This window comes from Silurus meridionalis, chromosome 25 (genome assembly GCF_014805685.1).
Source record: "Silurus meridionalis isolate SWU-2019-XX chromosome 25, ASM1480568v1, whole genome shotgun sequence".
Classification (NCBI taxonomy): domain Eukaryota; kingdom Metazoa; phylum Chordata; class Actinopteri; order Siluriformes; family Siluridae; genus Silurus; species Silurus meridionalis.
In genome coordinates, this window is record NC_060908.1 from 535001 (window position 1) to 553723 (window position 18723).

Sequence of the window (18723 nt, forward strand, 5' to 3'; positions counted from 1 at the left end):
TGGGCTGTTTGCGTAAATAAACGCGCCCTCGTGCAGCCACGGAGGGTAAAGAGTCGTGTGGAGATAAAAGTTTGTTCAGATGTTCCACCTTCACTGTACAAGAAACATTTGCTGCTGCTGACCACACCTGCAACACACACACACACACACACACACACACACACACACACACACACACACACCCTACAACACACACACAGACACACACACACACCTACAACACACACACAGACACACACAGACCCTACAACACACACACAGACACAGACACACAGACACACACACACACACACACCCTACAACACACACACAGACACACACACACACACACCTACACACACACACACACACACACACACACACACACACACACACACACACACAGACACACACACACACACACACCTACAACACACACACAGACACACAGACACAAACTGTAGCTTTTCTCACAGTAATGTGGTTAGAAATGAACTGTCTGCTGGAACACCAAGTTCCTGCTCGTGAAGTTCCTACTTTCCAAATTCCCTCATATAAATTCATATAAATTCATATAAATTCATGCACTAACTATTTTCTTTTTCTCTATTTTTTAATTCGGTTTTATTCTCCTAACTCTTCCTACACTCCTCTTCCCCTCTCTCCTCCAGTCCTCCGTCCTCAATCACCATTCCTCCTGCTGTGAACATTTCTGATTTCTCCAGCCGACTGAATTCTGAATCTGTTCTCGAGGTGAATCTCGATTCAACAACACAATGTTACAGAATGAACTTTATTAACGAGTGGATTGAAAAATCGAACATCTCGCTCTCCGTCTGTCTCTTTCTTAAAATCACAAATCTGACTATTATTTAAAAAATAAGCATTTAATAGACTGATAAAATGAATTTCTCTGTATAATAATAATTCCCTTCGTTTCTCTCTATGAGGCCGTCACTAATTGCCCCTCAGTCAGGCGGTGATCCCTCGCTCGCTCTGATCTCAGAGGGAAGAAAAGCCGAGCGTCTGTCCCTCACTCACCCCTGAGGGAGGGCAGATGGTGGCCGAAGCCCAAAATTAGCACAAGAATAGAGAGAGAGATGAGAGGAGGGAATATGTGTGTGTGTGTGTGTGTGTGTGTGTGTGTAGAGCCGTCTGTCTCATTGACTGGCTGTCTGTCTCAGTTTCCTGCTTTCTTTCTCTCTCCATTTCTAACGTGCAGTGTGTGCATGTGTTCAAGAAAGACACATCTTGTTGTGTGTGTGTGTGTAAGAGAGAGAGAGCGCGAGAGACAGAGACACACACAACAAGATGTGTCTTTCTTGAACACACACACACACACACACACACACACACACACCACCTCTCTACAGCTTTTCAAGTGTCTGTGTCACCCGTAATCAGCAGAGCGTAACTCTTTATGTCATGACATTTGTTGACATTCTAAGGGAGACAAACGATGATGGACAATCAGCAGCCAGGAAGGGTGTGTGCTTTACAGTTCATTAAGATTCATAGCTGCACTCGCGCACACACACACACACACACACACACACACACAGAGGGTTAGAGAGTTTGTGTCCTCTTCTTATCCTTTTTAATTCCTCCTCACCATTATGATGTATTTATTCAATGTTTATATGTTTATAAACTCTCACAATTACAGTAACAGATCGATGGAGACCTGCTTATGTTCTTCACCTTCTCCACAGCGCAACAGCAGCAGCAGAAGGTGATCAGCTCGGTGCTGCCCTCTGCTGACTCAACCTCACACCATTACAACACACAGAGTTAGTCGCCGCCTAGTGGACGATCTGTGTCAGAGCAGACTGGGATTTTAAACATCTGATTATTATAATACTGGTTTCACATCCTGCTCCTCAAACATACTTACGATTTAGGGTTGAGCGATACTGCAAAATTTGAGGGCCAGTATTACCGATATTGATACCGATACTTTTTACTTTTAAAAGCATGCCCTTGAACCTATATGTTGCTGTACTTTCCTGTAAAAGAGAGTCATGTGATTTATGAGGTTTTATGATTAATTACTGTAATTAACTGAATTTATAAAAATTAATTTTATACCAAATTATTATTAGAGAACAGCGAATGTTTTAATACTTAGATTATGTTACTGGTCTTCTACACTCATTTCAGCAGGTATCCTTGTAATATTCCTGGTTCTTGGGGATTCACCGTCAGTATGTGATTCAAGTCTAAAGCCTGAATACAGGAGTCGCTTTTACAGTGAACACTAAAGAGATATTCAGTCATTCTCAGGTTTTAAAACTCTACTGAAACTGACATGGATTAAAGAACCGTAAACTAAATTACTGATCTCATCAGACTAGAGTCGATCCGATACTAACGTTCAGATCGAAATGATTGATATTAATTAAAGATTAAAGATCAGTCCTCACACCCCTACTAATCCCTGTGTGTGTGTGTGTGTGTGTGTGTGTGTGTGTGTGTGTGTGTGTGTGTGTGTGTGTTGAACTACTTACTGTTGTAAATTAGTTGTGAGACATTTGCATGAAGTAAGAAATCGGGGATGGGGGGATCCGTTGGGGGGAAAGAAAAAGAAAAACTTTTTTCACGTTTCTGTAACTCAGTCCTCACATTGTCACTCTGTAACTTCCGGTTAGAAATACAGATCATCATCATCATCATCATCATCATGAGCAGAACAGAAGTACTGCACTGGAGTGACTTCCTGTCTAGCATTAGCATGTTTAGCTAACATACGCGAGCTTCAAGTTAGAGTGATCTGATTTAGTGAGCGTGTGATCAAATTAATGACGTCACTCCTTTCTTTCTTTAAGCGTATCAATAACGTTTACATTTGCGGTATTTGGCCACGCCCACGTGCAATAAACTATCAAAGTTCAGCTGTCACAACTTCACACACTCACACACACACACACACACACACACACACACTTTAGAGCGGTTTACGGACCAAACGCTCACGTAAACAGCCTCATTAACACACCAGACGGCCACGTGTCTGTCTGTGTCTGTGGGAAAGTTCTCGCGCTTCCGCCTCCTGCCGTCAATTTCAGTGCTTTGAAGTTCACAGATCTCGCGCCTCCGCAGCGGGAGAGCGGAAGCCGAGCCACACACCTGAGCGCGACCGAGTGCGCATGCGCTATAACGTTGCTTTCATGTCCCCCACCCGCGTGTTCGCCGTTTGTCTACCGCACGCGCCACACTTTTACAACGGCTATTTCTTGTGTTCACACTTCCAGACCAAAACAACAAGAACAAAACGTGCCATTCAACTGTTCACGTGATGCAGTTACGCATCGGGTAATAAAAAAGGGGGGAAATGGGATCCCAAAAATAAAACCTTGTCGCGCGCTCTCCGGAACCCCTTTGATCTCTAACCACATGGCGCGCGGCGGGCGCGTGGCGGCCTTTTGTGCGGGGTTTTCACGCCTCGCGCGCGTTTATTATGCATATTTATGCAGCACGAGCCAACGACAAAAAAACCCTGAAGAACCACGCCCCCTTCATTGATGCTGTAGGGTGCACGTGTCACAAAAATACAGGAGAAACACCGGGTGTGTGATGGAATGTATTTATTTCTGCCTTCAGCATATACATTTTATACTTTATATCTAATATACATATATATATATCCAAGATTTGAAGAATAAAATAGTTTATTTAATAAAGGAATGAAGTAAATAAATTAAAATGTGCAAAAGCAGTGGAGAATCATTTCTACTAATCATTTCTCATTTATACACTATTTACATGTTTAACTCTATAATCTGTTCTTTCTTTTTACTTTCTAATGAGTGTGAATTATTCATAAACTTACAGTTATAAAGTGTAAAAAAGTTAAAATGTGTTCTGAACACTAAATAAATATCTTCAAATAAAATGCTATTACACAAGCCCAATAATAAACAATAACGTGTGTGTGTGTGTGTGTGTGTGTTTGAGTCTCTCAAGGCCACGGCCTCCACACACACTGTCTGTGGACCGACTGTGGGCTGGTGATGGTTGTGGGTTGTGATGTACCAGCCGTGTTGTTGTTGTTGTTGTTGTTGTGTTGACGCAGGACAGTATTGGAGTGTGTTGGTGTGTGTCTCAGTGGGATCCTGTACGGGTGTGAGAATGTGTGTGTTTGTCTCCTCACACACTGCAGTCCTTGTGCGATGTGACTCACATCTCTGACCCCGGGTCTCTGTGGACGGCTCAGGCAGCGATACAGGGACGAGGACAAGGATTCACTCAGGCCTTGTGTCTCGCTCTCCTCCTGCAGGAACTGAGCTGCTTTCTGCAAACACACTGAGAACCCATCCAGGAACTGATGACGTTCTGACAAGGACTCATCTTCTGCTCTGGGTTTCTTGGTCTCGGTGATGGAGTTTTGCAGGAAGAGAACTGTGTGTTCAAGGATCTCGGCTTTTTCCATACGCTTCTGAGATGCAACCTGGAAAAGGGAAATGAGATTTAGACCATGTTATGCACACACCCACACACACATACACACACATATATATATAAAACCAGGTGGAAGGGAGAGCTTTGCGTCTTACCTGTTGCTCAGGGCTTTGCAGGAGTAAAACCCGTAGGTTCTCCAGACTGCGGTTCATTCGTTCTCGCCTTTGGCGCTCAACCTGAGGCTTCAACAGCTGTGAGGAACAGAGAAACGATCATCAGTAAAGGTTCTGCTAAACTGTTCTCTCTTTGTACACTCTCAGAAATGAATCATTCTTCAGGTCTGGTCTCTGAGTTTTATTATACATGTAGATATAAATATATATACAATTATGATCCAATTGTGTACTTTTATATCTTTTTTCCCTTGTACATCATTCAGATGAAGATCTACAGAGTTCAATTTTCTGAGAATGGCTTCTTATTGGTATGATTTTATAATTACTGTCAAGTTTCTGTCATTTATTCCACAACATTAAAGAGAAATGTATGGAAGTGCTTACCTTTCTCTCCTTTTTCAGTCTCTCCATTTCTTCAAACTGGTTCATGGTTGCTGTATCCCAGAACTGACTCTTCATAAAAACTCAAATAAAAGTCCAGAAAACGTTCAGATTCTCGACTCCAGCGCTGCTCCAGGTTCTTCTCTGATCAGTGGGAAGATGTTTGGTGAAGTGAAGTGAAGCTCAGGTATTAATAGCCTTTCAACCCGGCCGTGTCACAAAGCCACGCCCACATCCGACCTTCTGACCAATCGGTAACCCGTATGCTAATTAGTGCGCGACCACCAACGCTGGTCTAATAAAGCTAAAAAAAATAGAGTCAAATAAATAATTTATACATTTAAATTATACTTAAAAAAAGATAATAATCTGAATAAATGATGTTTTATTATAAAATATTGGAATAACAAGTAAAATGACAAAAGTGTAATATTTAATAATTATATTTCATATATTTTGTTATTTTGATGTATTATATAATAAATAAACAAGTAAACAAGTAAATATATAAACTGAGAGAAAACTTAAATCTTCACAATTTCATAAAATCGTGAATAAATAGAATATTGAATAAAGATTAGTTGATGATGTAATAACACGAGTGGAGTTCAGTGAGTTAGATTTTTTGGCACGTGTGTGTGTGTGTGTGTGTGTGTGTGTGTGTGTGTGTGTGTGTGTGTGTGTGTTTCTGAACTGATGGATTGCTCTTGTTGTCAGAAACCCATTCACACCTTCATGAGACAAAAGTTCAGAAGAAAGAGCTCAGAGAAGAAACCTGCTTCTCTACAGCTCAGTCACTGATACATGCAGAATGTTTTAAATGTAGAACTTCTGCACACCCAGACTGCATCCTGATCACACCAGGGTCTTCGCAACATTGCTCAAATCTACCTCTTTATTATTCCAGAAGATGGATCTTGGAGCATGGACTCACGTGACCTTTAAACCTCTCAGACAAGTGACCGTGTTGTGCCCTGGAATGAACTAAATGTTATCTTAGAAGAAATGTTCTCCTGGTGCTGTTGGAGGTGACGTGCTGGGACTGAAGCTCTCACACTACTCACAGAACCTCACAACCTGCTGTATTTCCTGCCAGAACCTGCGCGTCATAAAGCGCGACCCCCAAGACCCCCACGTTCATACGCTGTTTGTTTAATAATAAGGAAATTAATCTACACTTTCGGTCACATGTACAGTAAATAATACACGTGAGGGCTGAGTGCTACTGATGCTGATGATTGTATATGTAGAGAGAAGATTAAAGAGCAGACTGCGCGCGGGCGTGAAAGTGGTGTCCAACTGGGGAGGTGTGTGTGCGCACGTGTGTGTGTGTGTGTGTGTGTAAGGAATGTGCCCTGCATGTTTTTTAACAGTCATCCACAAGGCACGTGCAAACATCTCTGCGTGTAACAGCATTAACGTGAGTAAATAACAAACACATTCACACTAAACTTCTGATTTCTGCTTCTTTTTTTTATCTCTCAGTGTCTCATTTTAATTGATCTTACTCATTTCTTGGTATAAAATGTGATACTCAAAAGTACGAAGAGATCCTCCGCGCGTGCTCACACCTCTCTGATCACCGGGGGCGCGTGCCAATAGGCACTTCAATAGGTGAGGAGGTGAAGGGCGTCCACGTGCGCTGGCGTGTTCTCATGCAAATAAGAAGAACTAAGGAAAAGGTAAACACGCACGAAGCCGAATAAAGATTATTATATTATATTATATTATATTATATTATATTATATTATATTATATTATATTATATTATATTATATTATATTATATTATAGCACGCCAACACACGTGTAATCACACCTATAATAATAAAAAAAGGTAATGTATGCAGCAGTATAATGATCTATAGGAGTCAGTGAGTTTATGATGAAATGTAATTATATTAAAAGTTTCTTTCAAATCACTTCATTTCCACTCACTGAACAATCTGCTCAGCACTGCGCATGCGCGTGTGCTTTATTCGCCTTTGATTTCACGCTCATGATGGCTAAAGAACATCCCTGAATCTGCGGCACAACTTCAGCTTCAGCATTGCGTTGTACAACACAGTTTGCAGTGCAGCACGTGCGCGCGCGCGTGTGTGTAGTGCGCGCGCTGTGATTGTAATCAAGCTTTTTGTCACCAAGTTGAGAAAAGTGGACCGTGTCTGGGAATGCAGTTTGTGCTTTTTCCCAGGAGCTGAGTGTGTGAGGTGATGTGTCTGAGGTGTGTGTGTGTGTCTGAGGTGTGTGAGATGTATGAACTTTAGCAGGTAATAAAGCAGAGCTGGAGGTGTTTCTGTTCTCAGAGTGTAGATGAGAGAACAGAGACGTGAACACATTCCCAGGGCAACACTGCATGAACACATACAGCTACTCCCTCTCTCACTCACCACACACACACACACACACACACACACACACACACACACTTACATTTACTTTTACATTGATGTCACTTGGCACGCGCTTTTCCAGAACGACTTACGTTATGCGTAAGTTACAGTAATTACAGTGATATTCTCAGTGCAGCTGAGCGCAGAAAACAGCAGTAGTTTGGTGGTGCTTGTATTTGTGTGAGCTACCATACACACACACACACACACACACACACACACAGACACATGATTGCAGCAGATTTTCTTTTTTAGTGTTTTGACTCTGGTGCATAACCGGACTAAAAGATCATTAAACTTATTAACTTGAACTAAAGACAAGCTGTGTGTGTGTGTGTGTGTGTGTGTGTGTGTGTGTGTTTTCGCGCGCGTGCGTGTCAGGCTGGGAACGGGTCTAGTCTCGCGCCTCTGTCTTAAACGCACGAGAATGAAAAACACTCGTGTTTATTACCTGCCAGAATTAGCGCGTCATCACCTGCGTTCCCACGCGCACTATCAGCACACACACACACACACACACACACACACCGTAAAAATATAATGTAGTATATGCAACAGTATAATAATCTATTTTATAAGAGTCTGTGTGTGTGTGTGTGTGTGTGTGTGTGTGTGTGTGTGTGTGTGTGTGTGTGTGTGTGAAATAGTTTGGCGGGGGAGGGGATCGATGGGGGGCACCATCAGCGCGTGCCCACACCTTAGAAAACAAGTGGCCTCGTGTCAGCTTCACACCTCGGACCCGGCACGCGCTTTACAGACGGCGCCTCATTGGCTGCTGAAGCATGCAGCAGGGTGATAAATGCTAAACCATAACCCGAGCCATTTAATGATAAACAAAAGCCCCCAACTGTCTGGTGGTGGAGGTATAAGGGAGGAGAAGGAGATGGTGACCAATGTCTCCTCGCACCTTATTTTTAACAAGCGCGCGCACTCAACGTTTGGCGTCACCTTCGCACTGACACCTTTCTGATTCTGCCCTCGGCGCGTGCCTTGACGATTTAGCTAAAGGCGCGTGGGAACGTTACACACGCCAAAGATACAACGTTACACACACCCTGAAGCCCAAACATCTCACAGGTCATTAACCAATGCGCGAGGTGCGAGAGAGCGCGAGAGCGGCGTGTTCCCATAGCAACACTTCTGCAAACACAAACACTATGAAACATTTTTTGAAACTTTGTAAAGAGATTTAAAGTTAAAGGGTTTAAAAATAATAATATTTTATGTTTTATATCATATTTAAAAATAATGTATGTTTTCAGTTTACTTTGCCGTCAGCGATCACGTGACGATGAAACCACTTCTCTTCATGTTGGAGGCACATCCCTCGACCCCAGGATGGAGCTCATCACCGTTTGTTTCCGAAATACGGCGATGGTGTTAACGAGACGTGTTAAGACCATCACACGTTTAAAAGTGTGTGTCGAGGTGTGTGTGCTCTCACTGTTCAACATACAGGTAACTTTCCCACGAGAACACGCACACACACACACACACACACCTTTCTCTTTTCTGTCTTTTCCTTCCTGACCTACAGCCTGGTGTGTTCAGAAAAGTATTTTGCAGTAAGATTTTTGGTGTTTATGTGCAATCATTTATAAAGGCATTAAATCCGTGCAGGTGATTAAGTGCGCATGCGTGGGATCTCTGGGTTCTGAAGTGACGAAGTAATAAACCAGTGAGAAGAGATTTCATTCTCATGCGTTAGTGAGAGAGGTGTGAGTGAGAGAGAGCTCAGAGAGTGTGTTCATACACACACACACACACACACACACACACACACACACACACACACAGAATCTCAGCCCAGTTCACAAGCAGGAGGAACTGTAGCATCATTCACACATTATTTACTCCTACACACCCTGTTTTCGAAGATGCACAGATGTAAAGATGCTGTGAACAATTTCATTTTAATTCACTTTATTGGCAGATTTGTTTATTTGCAGTGCTGCCAAAGCGTTCCTATAAAATCATGAATGAAAAATGCAGTGTAGAGAAAAGAAGTAAAATATTAACGTAAATAAATAAAACCAAATGGGAACTGTGGAGGAATTACAGGGTGTAATTACAATAAACTGTTAAAGATCAGAAAATATAAATACAGTAAACAGGTGAACTGTGTGTGTGTGTGTGTGTGTGTGTGTGTGTGTGTGTGTGTGTGTGTGTGTGTGTGTGTGTGTGTGTGTGTGTGTGTGTGTGTGTGTGTGTGTGTGTGTGTGTGTGTGCATGTGTGGTTGTGTCTCAACAACTCAACAATTGAGTGTCAGAAATCCTTTATAGATGATTAAATGGGTCTTTGTGAGAACATGACGCTGTGTTTGTGTTTATTAAACTTGTTTCTGAGTCTGTTCTTCTTCTTCATTCTCTGCTGGAGATGTTGTGAGTACAGGTTGTCACGTCGTGCATGTGACTAAATTGATAAAAACAGAGTCAAGGTCAAGTAAGGTGACAAGTGTCATTTATTACTTGCTGTGTAAAATATTGCTATGAACACTAAACTGATCGACATGACTATTGATTATACCTTCACAATAGCCATTAGCCTTTTACAGTGAGATATGAGATGAAAAGGAGACGAGGAGATGAAAGAATAAGATGAATACAAGAAGAAATACAAAGATGAGTTGAGTGAAGATGATAAGATGATATTTTGCTATGGTGTGTAAGATGTGAAGATCTCACCACACATTGCTAAGTTAAGAAACAAGTTCTCTATATCTGATGCAGAGAAGCTCGTCCATGCGTTCATGACCTCCAGACTGGACTACTGTAATGCATTACTAGGTGGATGTCCTGCATCATTAATAAACAAGCTTCAGTTAGTCCAGAATGCAGCAGTCAGAGTTCTCACAAGGTGGAGAAAATATCACCATATAACCCCAATCTTCTCATCCCTACACTGGCTTCCTGTTAAGTTCCAAATCCACTACAATCTACTGCTTCTTACCTACAAAACACTAAATGTTTTATCTCCATGTATCTCTCCAGTCTTCTAACACGCTACAATCCGTCACGCTCCCTGAGATCTCAAAACTCTGGACTTCTAGTAGTTCCTAGAATAGCAAAGTCCACTAAAGGTGGTAGAACATTCTCACATTTAGCTCCTAAACTCTGGAATAGTCTTCCTGACAGTGTTCGGGGCTCAGACACACTCTCCCAGTTTAAGTGCAGATTAAAGACGTATGTTTTTAGCGAGTTCTACACATAACACACATCACATCATAACCTTGTGCTCCAGAACATCTGATCACATCACATTATCAACTTGTGCTGTTAATATCATGAACAGCAGCTACGCTAATTCCTCTCCACTGCTTCTCTTTCTCTCCCCATCCCGAGGCATCCTGAGGTTGCTCCAGCTCCAGTCACATCCCACCTCATGAAGATTGTGGACCTTTAAAAAGGTAGATGCTGCAAACATCTAGACCCGTCTAGAGACGTACCAGCGCCAATTAGATCCCACTTCATGTGGAGTTTGGACACTGGACCTCCTGGAGTGTTTGAAGGCTCTGGCATGGAGAAGCTGGTGTTGGATCTGTGATGATCTCAGATGTTGAGCTATTTTATGAGTTGCTCAGTAGCTCCTGGTTCCATAATCTCATCTGACTGTAGAAGACTGTAGAAAGATCATCAGTCATAATCACACACTCCAGTGCTCATGTTAGTTCTCACTCTCCAGTGTTCTGTAGTGTTTAAAGACTATAATCACACTCTTGATGTCACCCAAATGAGGATGAGGTTCTGCTTTTGAGTCTGGTTCCTCTCAAGGTTTCTTCCTCATAACATCTAAGGGAGTTTTTCCTTCACCACAGTCTCCATGGTGCTCATCAGATAAACACACATCATTCACCTTCACTGTTAAATTCTGTAAAGCTGCTCTGAGACGATGTGTGTGGTGAAAATCGCAATAGAAATAAACTTGAACTTAAAGATAAAGTTTGAAGATGGGATGAGAAGATGTGAGGAGGAGAGAAGAAGATTAGATGTTGAAATGAGGAGAATGAATTAGAAGTGGGAAAAATAAAATGTGATGAAGAAAAGAAGATGGGAAAATAGGGACGACATGAGAAGATTGGATGTATGTGCATGTGACAAATAAAATTTGATTTGATTTGATTAGATTTTAAGATAGAATTTGAGATGTGAAGATTGAATGAGGAGAAGAGAAAATGTTTAGAAAGAATAAAATGAGATGATGAGATATCAGATGAGAAAGTGGGATGAGAAGGTAAATTGAGATGATGGTGAGCTGGTAAGATGGAGAACTGTAGAAGGTCAGCAGTGGGTCAGAGGAGAAACACTGACACAGTCTTTGACCTCATTAATCCACTTCTGATGTTCCACTCAGTTAGCTGTTGTTATTGGTTTATGGGTTTATGGTAGTTTACACACACACACACACACACACACACACACACACACACACACCTTCTCACACGATACAGCAGGACATATGAACATCAGTGATAGATATTGCGCTTTGGGATGGAGATGATTGATTTCCAGCGCCCAGGCTGTGTATCAGTGTGGTGTGTATTTCACGTGGATCGCTGTGCTGTCTGCTGTGGAGGAGTGTGAGGTCTGCAGGGTCATTCCCACGGAAATGCGCGAGCGTTTGTCCTCTGTGTAGCCGTTAAAACGCGCGCGCTGACGGAGTGAATGATAATGAGGTTAATGAGGCGAGGTGCGCGAGATCTCAGGAGCTCACCTTTAGCTTTCCCACGGGATCTTCAGCCACTTCTGCTTCTGATCAGGATCATACCGATCACCTCCAGAAACCGAAAGTTCCATTCATATTTCTAAATATGATCTTAATAAGAAGTTTGGGATTTTCTTACCAATTAAAAGTAAAATTAAATAAAAAACACACACGAATGGTACTCCTGGTTGTACCCACCAGGAGTGGTACTTTGAGTACTTTTTTCTATATAAAGGCTTGTGCACGTGCTTGTAAATTCAATTCAATTATATATATATAAGAAAATAAAGTAATGAATAAATTGTGAGTATGTTGTGTAGGCAGGCAGGGAGTTTGTCTTTAGTGCAAAAACATGAGCACACTAAACACACAGGTGAGACCTCACACCTTCACCTCACACACACCTCACACACACGCCACTGCAGATTTCTCACTGTTTATGTTTCTACTTCTGCAGGCGCGCAGGAAGACTGGCGCATGCGCTCTGAGTGCACCCTAACCCTAACACCCCCCGGTTCAGGGTTGTGTATTGGTCTACTGTATTCGTTCCTCACACACGCGTTCTTTCTGGAGTGCTGAAGGGTTTTAAGTCTCGCGCGCGCGGTGCGAGTGTGTCGGTTCTAGCACGTTCTAATGCGCGAGCGCTTCAGCGTTCCGTTCCCACGAGAACGTTTTTAAAAGTCAGTCGAGTTGCTCTTCTCACGTCACGCGGATACGGCCGGTTAGCGCGTGCGTGTGTGTGTGTGTGTGTGTGTGTGTGTTAATAAACACTCCTTTTCCTATTTCTTGAATTACAAGTGATATGAATCAGTTGAGAAGTTCTGAACACTTCAGGACGGCAGTTAGAGATCAACAACTGAACAACAATTATTTTATTCTGATTAGCAGCAAAGTGACAAATGATATAAACTGGTTTTACGAGTGGAAAAACTTTGATCATATCACATGTGCAGAATAAACGATGAGTGAACAGGTCATTATATAAATATATCTATATATCTCTCAACAAATAACCCCAAAACATATCTATAAAACTGTTGTTTTTTTTTGGAATGTGTGTGTAAGTGTGTGTAAGTGTGTGTATGGGTCATGAACTCTCTGAGGAGGAGTGTGTTGGTTCATGGGGTGTGAAGGTGAACGACCGAATTAGGCTCCGTATTCACACTGAGCAATAAACCAGTACAATTTGGCTCATAAAAACATAAACAGCCTCTAAACCCATGAAGCCTTTTAGCAAACTAATAACCTCCAACAGCACAGAGCAGCTTCAGGGAGAGAACACACACACACACAAGTCAAACCTTTTACCTGATGTTCTGATCCTGATTCCATAATTCCAGACATTTGTGTGTGTGTGTGTGTGTGTGTGTGTGTGTGTGTGTGTTCATTCTGTTTGTGTGTGTGTGTGTGTGTGTGTGTGTGTGTTCATTCTGTTTGTGTGTGTGTGTGTGTGTGTGTGTGTGTGTGTGTGTGTGTGTGTTCATTCTGTGTGTGTGTGTGTGTTTGTGTGTGTGTGTGTGTGTGTGTGTGTGTGTGTGTTCATTATGTTTGTGTGTGTGTATTCTGTTTGTGTGTGTGTGTGTGTGTTCATTCTTTTGTGTGTGTGTATTCTGTTTGTGTGTGTGTTCATTCTTTTGTGTGTGTGTGTTCATTCTGTTTGTGTGTGTGTGTGTGTGTGTGTGTGTGTGTGTGTGTGTGTTTGTGTGTTCATTCTGTTTGTGTGTGTGTTCATTCTGTTTGTGTGTGTGTGTTCATTTTGTTTGTTTGTTTGTTTGTGTGTGTGTGTGTGTGTGTGTGTGTGTGTGTTCATTCTGTTTGTGTGTGTGTGTGTGTGTGTGTGTGTGTTCATTCTGTTTGTGTGTGTTAATGGGGCATTTCTATTACATGGTTTACACAAACACGACTCAGGACTGATTTTTAAAGTAAAAGTTCAGTAAAATTTACAGGGAAAATAACAATAAAGTTTGTTTAAAGCAGAAACGGAGTTTTTGATGGTAATTTATTTTTAAAAACAACATTTTATAATAACTATAATAATTAACGCTCATTGGGGGAAAAGGTGAAAAGATTTGCACTTTTAGCAGTACATTTTTAAAGTTTGTTTCAGGATTCTACTTTTTTAACGCACAATAAAGCAGGTCCTTATAAATAAACCTATACGCGTGCTTTTAGCCTAATTATCAATATTTTACAGAATCATTTACAATAGAACCCACATTATTCCCTCATTATTGTATGTTACACCCTGAGAGTTCAATAAGATTTTATCTTCTCTAAAGTTTAATGAGATGCATCTTCAGCCATTACTCAGTCCTGCGCGAGCTCTCAGAGGTGCCATCACCTCTATATCTCTAACACCTTCCTGACCAATCAGGGTACAGGACAAGGTGTTAAAGTTTCCGCATAAATAAGACGCGCGTGCCCCAGAGCAGCTCAAAGCTCCTTCAGTGCGACGCAGAAAACCTTCTGTCATTATTACTTTATTATTCTTATTGTACTTTTTCTCTCCATCAGTTTCTAACAAACTCTGGCGTTGTTCTTACAAAGTTCGTCTCTTTGGGGAAAAGGATATTTACTTTAAATCATGGGGACTCCGAGAATGTCCAGCCGCAGAGCATCCAGAAGAGTGAGTAACTTTACTGCTGATTTTTGTCATTTCTGCATCATTTTTGATTTTTTTAATCTCTTTTTTTATTTTTGCGGTTTTGTCTATCTGTTAATATATTTGTGCATTTGTGAGATAAAGAAACTAAAGATGCACAAGTTTGCACAACGTTTTGATTTTTTTTTTCAACGTCCCGCATTTAAATGTTTTATTCATTTGGTGCGTCTCAAAATACAACAAACCAAAAGTAGGAGGAGAAATAAGTTTAGAAATCTTGAAAACTGTTTAAAGTGTGCGGTGGTTTTATTGCGATAATGTTGATGAATAAAAATGTCGCATCAGCTTCCATCTGGTTATTTATTAGTTTTTTGTTTGTTTTTAACGGAAAATCCAAATTCATGACTTACTGATATTTTCCAGGTTCTGAAGCCGGTGATTGAGAAGAAAAGAAGAGATCGGATCAATCAGCGATTAGATGAACTGAGAACTCTGCTCCTGGACAACACCCTGGACTCGGTACTGAGAGAGAACTTCAGATTTAGTGTTCATTTCATTCTATATAACACAAAAATTCAAAAATTAAAGTAACGCAAATTTCAAGCAAACATTTAGAGAGAGAGAGAGAGAGAGAGAGAGAGAGTGTGTGTGTGTGTGTGTGTGTGTGTGTGTGTGTGTGAGAGATTTCTATATTAGTTTATCTGCATGTTTTCTGTCTAAATAAGATCCCCCTCATAAATGGTGTAGTGCAGTTTAATACATTACATTAATAATAACATTATATATTACATTATATTGTATTATATTATATAATTAAACAGGAAGACCTTGTGTACAAAGTGTTTTATTTGAATGTAGTTTTCTAAACTGCACGGTTTTGGGATGTAAACTGAGAAACCTGGAGCTTCTTCATGCTTCTATACTCTCATTAAACATGTCCACCATGAGGTTTTTAGATGATTTTCCTGTGTGGTTTTCAGTCCCAATATAACTTCTTGTATTTAATGTATTCATTTATATTCATTAATTTATTTATTCTTTTCTCTTTCTCTTTTACAGAGATTACAAAACCCTAAACTGGAGAAAGCAGAGATTTTGGAACTCACAGTGGAGTACATCAGGAAAAAGGCCACAAACACGAAGGAAAATGCTGGTAAAGTTTCTGACTATATTTTTAATAACAATAAATAACAATATACTGCTTTTATTCTGTGGATCCAAATATGTGCTCTAGAAATGTTCATAAACATGAGAATCTGTAAGCAGCTGATAGGAACGTTGTTTTTGTGTGTGTGTGTGTGTGTGTGTGTGTGTGTGTGTGTGTGTGTGGCCAGTAATACACACATATAAACAAGTGTAACATTATTTACTGCTTTGATTTTTGAAATTATATAATCAGTTTGTCATAATTTAATTGACATTCTTTTTTCCCTTCTCCATTTTTTTCTATCCATCTTTTCCTTCCAAAACACACATTTGCCCCTCACACATCCTGTTGCATTTCCTCTCTCTCTCTCTCTCTCTCTCTCTCTCTCTCTCTCTCTCTCTTCACACCTGTTTATAATCCCACCATTCCTCCGTCTGTCCCCTTCGGTCCTACACTCTTCTCTTTTCTTTTCTTTTTGCCTGTGATTCTTCGATCTTCACAAAACAAACAACTTTAATCTAATTAACTTAAATTACTTTCAATTTCAAAAACCTTTCCTTCATAACTCTTCCTCTTTCCTCATTCTCCCTCCTTTTCCCTTTCATTTTCTCTCCTCACACACATCAGCAGATTGCAGCAGAGATCCAGGTGACCACGTCACCCCTGCACAGTCTACCGTGAGACCCCGTGTGCCCCTCGCAGGACTTCACGGTGGTCCTAACGTCCATGGCCTTGCCCCCAGCAGCCCGCTCTACACAGCCGGCTTCCAGGAGTGCATCTCTCGGCTGACCAGCTTCATCGATTGTGTGGATCTGTCTCAGCGCGAGAACTTTATCCAGGGCCTTCGCCATCACCTGCAGTCGCACACCGATGCCCTTTCGCATGTCAGAGGTCACGGGAAGACTCACACGTGGGTCACGGGCGACCCCCGAGCGAACACGGAGTCCTTCTCTTTTGCTAACGGGTTGTATCCTAATTCATTCGTCCTGCATCACCCGTATCCATCTCCTCCATACTCTCTGTCCCCTCCTCCCTCGCCCTGCTACTCCTCTTCCTCTCCCACGTATCTCTCCGTCCCCTGCCACTTCCACTTCCCTACATCCGTCTCTCCTCTCTCCGACTCCTCCTTGTCCTCCTCGTCTGTCAGTTCCTCCACTTCGGCAGTTTCAGCGAGCTTAGCACCGGCCACACAGGCTCCTCCACGACCTCTGACCCCTCCCTGCATTGCGGCCCAGCATTCTCTGAGGCGAGAGCTCTTCCCGAGTCACACACACGGCATCTGGAGGCCGTGGTGAGCCCATACACACACACACACACAGAGGACTACTGTAATAAACATACCACGGCTGGGTCTTATAAAAAGTCCCCTCATTGTGGCCAGGTTTCATCTCATTGCCGAGGACGTAGTGAGATTGCGAGTTGTGAGGAACACAAGTTTATATCTGTGACATTTTCCCTCAAATAATCTCCATTGTTTTCTTAAAGCTGATCTATTCCACCTGTCTTTCTCTCTATTATATACAGATCCTGTAAATATATTTATTTTTCTTTGTAATGTACAGCCATGAAAATTTATTGTACGGTTTAACTAATAAAAGCTCTAATTTTGTTACATATTTTAAAAGTGACATCACGACTTGTGTGTTATTTCCATTTCTAAAAATATAAAGAATGTCAGATTAAAGCTCTGGAAGGAGGAACAAACCACAGTTTAAATCAATTTAAGGTTCTTTAGAGGGAGGTTCTAGAAGAACCCAGTCATTAGTGTTACACAGGTCAGGTGACTCTCAAGTCCAGATAAATGTGAAGTTTTGTGTTATGAAGGACATCCAGCGTAAATCATGTGCCAAATAAAATATGCGGATCAGGAATCAAAATTTCATAGCGGATTAGTGGAGGCCCGGGTTACCAACGACCACCACAGGTATCATTAACAACAGGGTACTGGTGTAAATTGTGCTGCTGTTGGCTGAAGGAGGAGAAGGAGAGAAGGAAGATGTCTACAGAGACAGCAGGGAAAGGAGAAGTGGAGGAGGTGGAGGTTCAGGTTGGTACTTTAAATGTTGGTACTATGACTGGTAAAGGGAGAGAGGGAGCTGATATGATGGAGAGGAGAAAGGTAGAGATGTTGTGTGTTCAGGAGACCAAGTGGAAAGGGAGTAAGAGCAGGAACATTGGAGGTGTTTAAACTGTTCTATCATGGTGTGGATGGAAAGAGAAATGGTGTAGGGGTGATTCTGAAGGAAGAGTGCAGTAAGAGTGTAGTGGAGGTGAAGAGAGTTTCTGATAGAGTGATGATCGTCAAGCTGGAAGTTGAAGGAGCGATGATAAATGTCATCAGTGCTTATGCTCCACAAGTGGGTTGTGAGATGGAGGAGAGGAATGTGGAAGGGCAGATGGTGGTAAATTTTGCTAAAAGGATGGAAATGGCAGTGGTGAACACGTATTTTAAAAGAAGGAGGATCATAGAGTGATGTATAAGAGTGGAGGAAGGTGCACACTCGTAGGCTATGTTCTATTTAGGAGATGAAACCTGAAGGAGATTGGAGACTGTAAGGTGTTGGCGGGGGACAGTGTAGCTAGACAGCATCGGATAGTGGTCTGATAAGGGAGACAGCTAGAAAGGTTCTTGGTGTAACATCTGGAAATAGAAAGGAAGACAAAGAGACATGGTGGTGGAATGAGGAAGTGCAGGAGAGCAGAAGGAGAAAGAGGTTGGAGAAACACAATTGGGATCGACAGAGTGATGAGAAAAGTAGGCAGGAGAACAAGGAGATGCAGCAGCAGGTGAAGAGGGATGTGGTGAAAGCCAAGGAAAAGGCATATGAGGAGCTGTAGGAGAGGTTGGACACTGAGGAAGGAGGAAGTGAAAGCAGCGATTAAGAGGATGAAGAGTGGAGTTCAGCTACCTGGGGTCAACAGTGCACAGTAATGGAGAGTGTGTTA

General features: G+C 41.8%; 2 protein-coding genes across 7 annotated transcripts in view; one reads left to right on the forward strand and one right to left on the reverse strand.

The window, feature by feature from the left end:
• Nucleotides 1–5129, reverse strand: part of her7 (hairy and enhancer of split related-7) — an 8896-nt gene extending 3767 nt beyond the window's left edge. Inside the window, exons 1-3 of one of the 2 annotated variants that reach the window (XM_046838810.1) lie at nt 4938–5129; nt 4533–4628; nt 3905–4426 (exon numbers count right to left, since the gene is read on the reverse strand). In XM_046838810.1, coding sequence (XP_046694766.1) covers nt 3938–4426; nt 4533–4628; nt 4938–5012 — 660 coding nt within the window. In that variant the 5' untranslated portion in view covers nt 5013–5129 and the 3' untranslated portion in view covers nt 3905–3937. Of the gene's footprint in view, nt 1–3629; nt 4427–4532; nt 4629–4937 lie in introns of those variants that run through there. The other variant, XM_046838809.1, reaches the window with a different exon arrangement.
• A 1350-nt stretch (nt 5130–6479) lies between these two features.
• On the forward strand, nt 6480–17380 carry her1 (hairy-related 1). 5 transcript variants are annotated; one of them, XM_046838622.1, is made up of 6 exons: nt 6480–6616; nt 8589–8784; nt 14543–14654; nt 15054–15149; nt 15690–15783; nt 16405–17380. In XM_046838622.1, the coding sequence occupies exons 3-6, from the start codon at nt 14613–14615 to the stop codon at nt 17070–17072; spliced, it is 900 nt and encodes a 299-aa protein (XP_046694578.1). In that variant the 5' UTR covers nt 6480–6616; nt 8589–8784; nt 14543–14612; the 3' UTR covers nt 17073–17380. The 5 variants fall into 5 exon arrangements, with proteins under 5 accessions (XP_046694578.1, XP_046694577.1, XP_046694581.1 ...); XM_046838621.1 differs by lacking the exon at nt 6480–6616 and adding an exon at nt 7956–8423; XM_046838625.1 differs by lacking the exon at nt 6480–6616 and adding an exon at nt 7956–8423 and having other exon boundaries at nt 16408–17380.
• The last annotated feature ends 1343 nt before the right edge of the window (nt 17381–18723 follow it).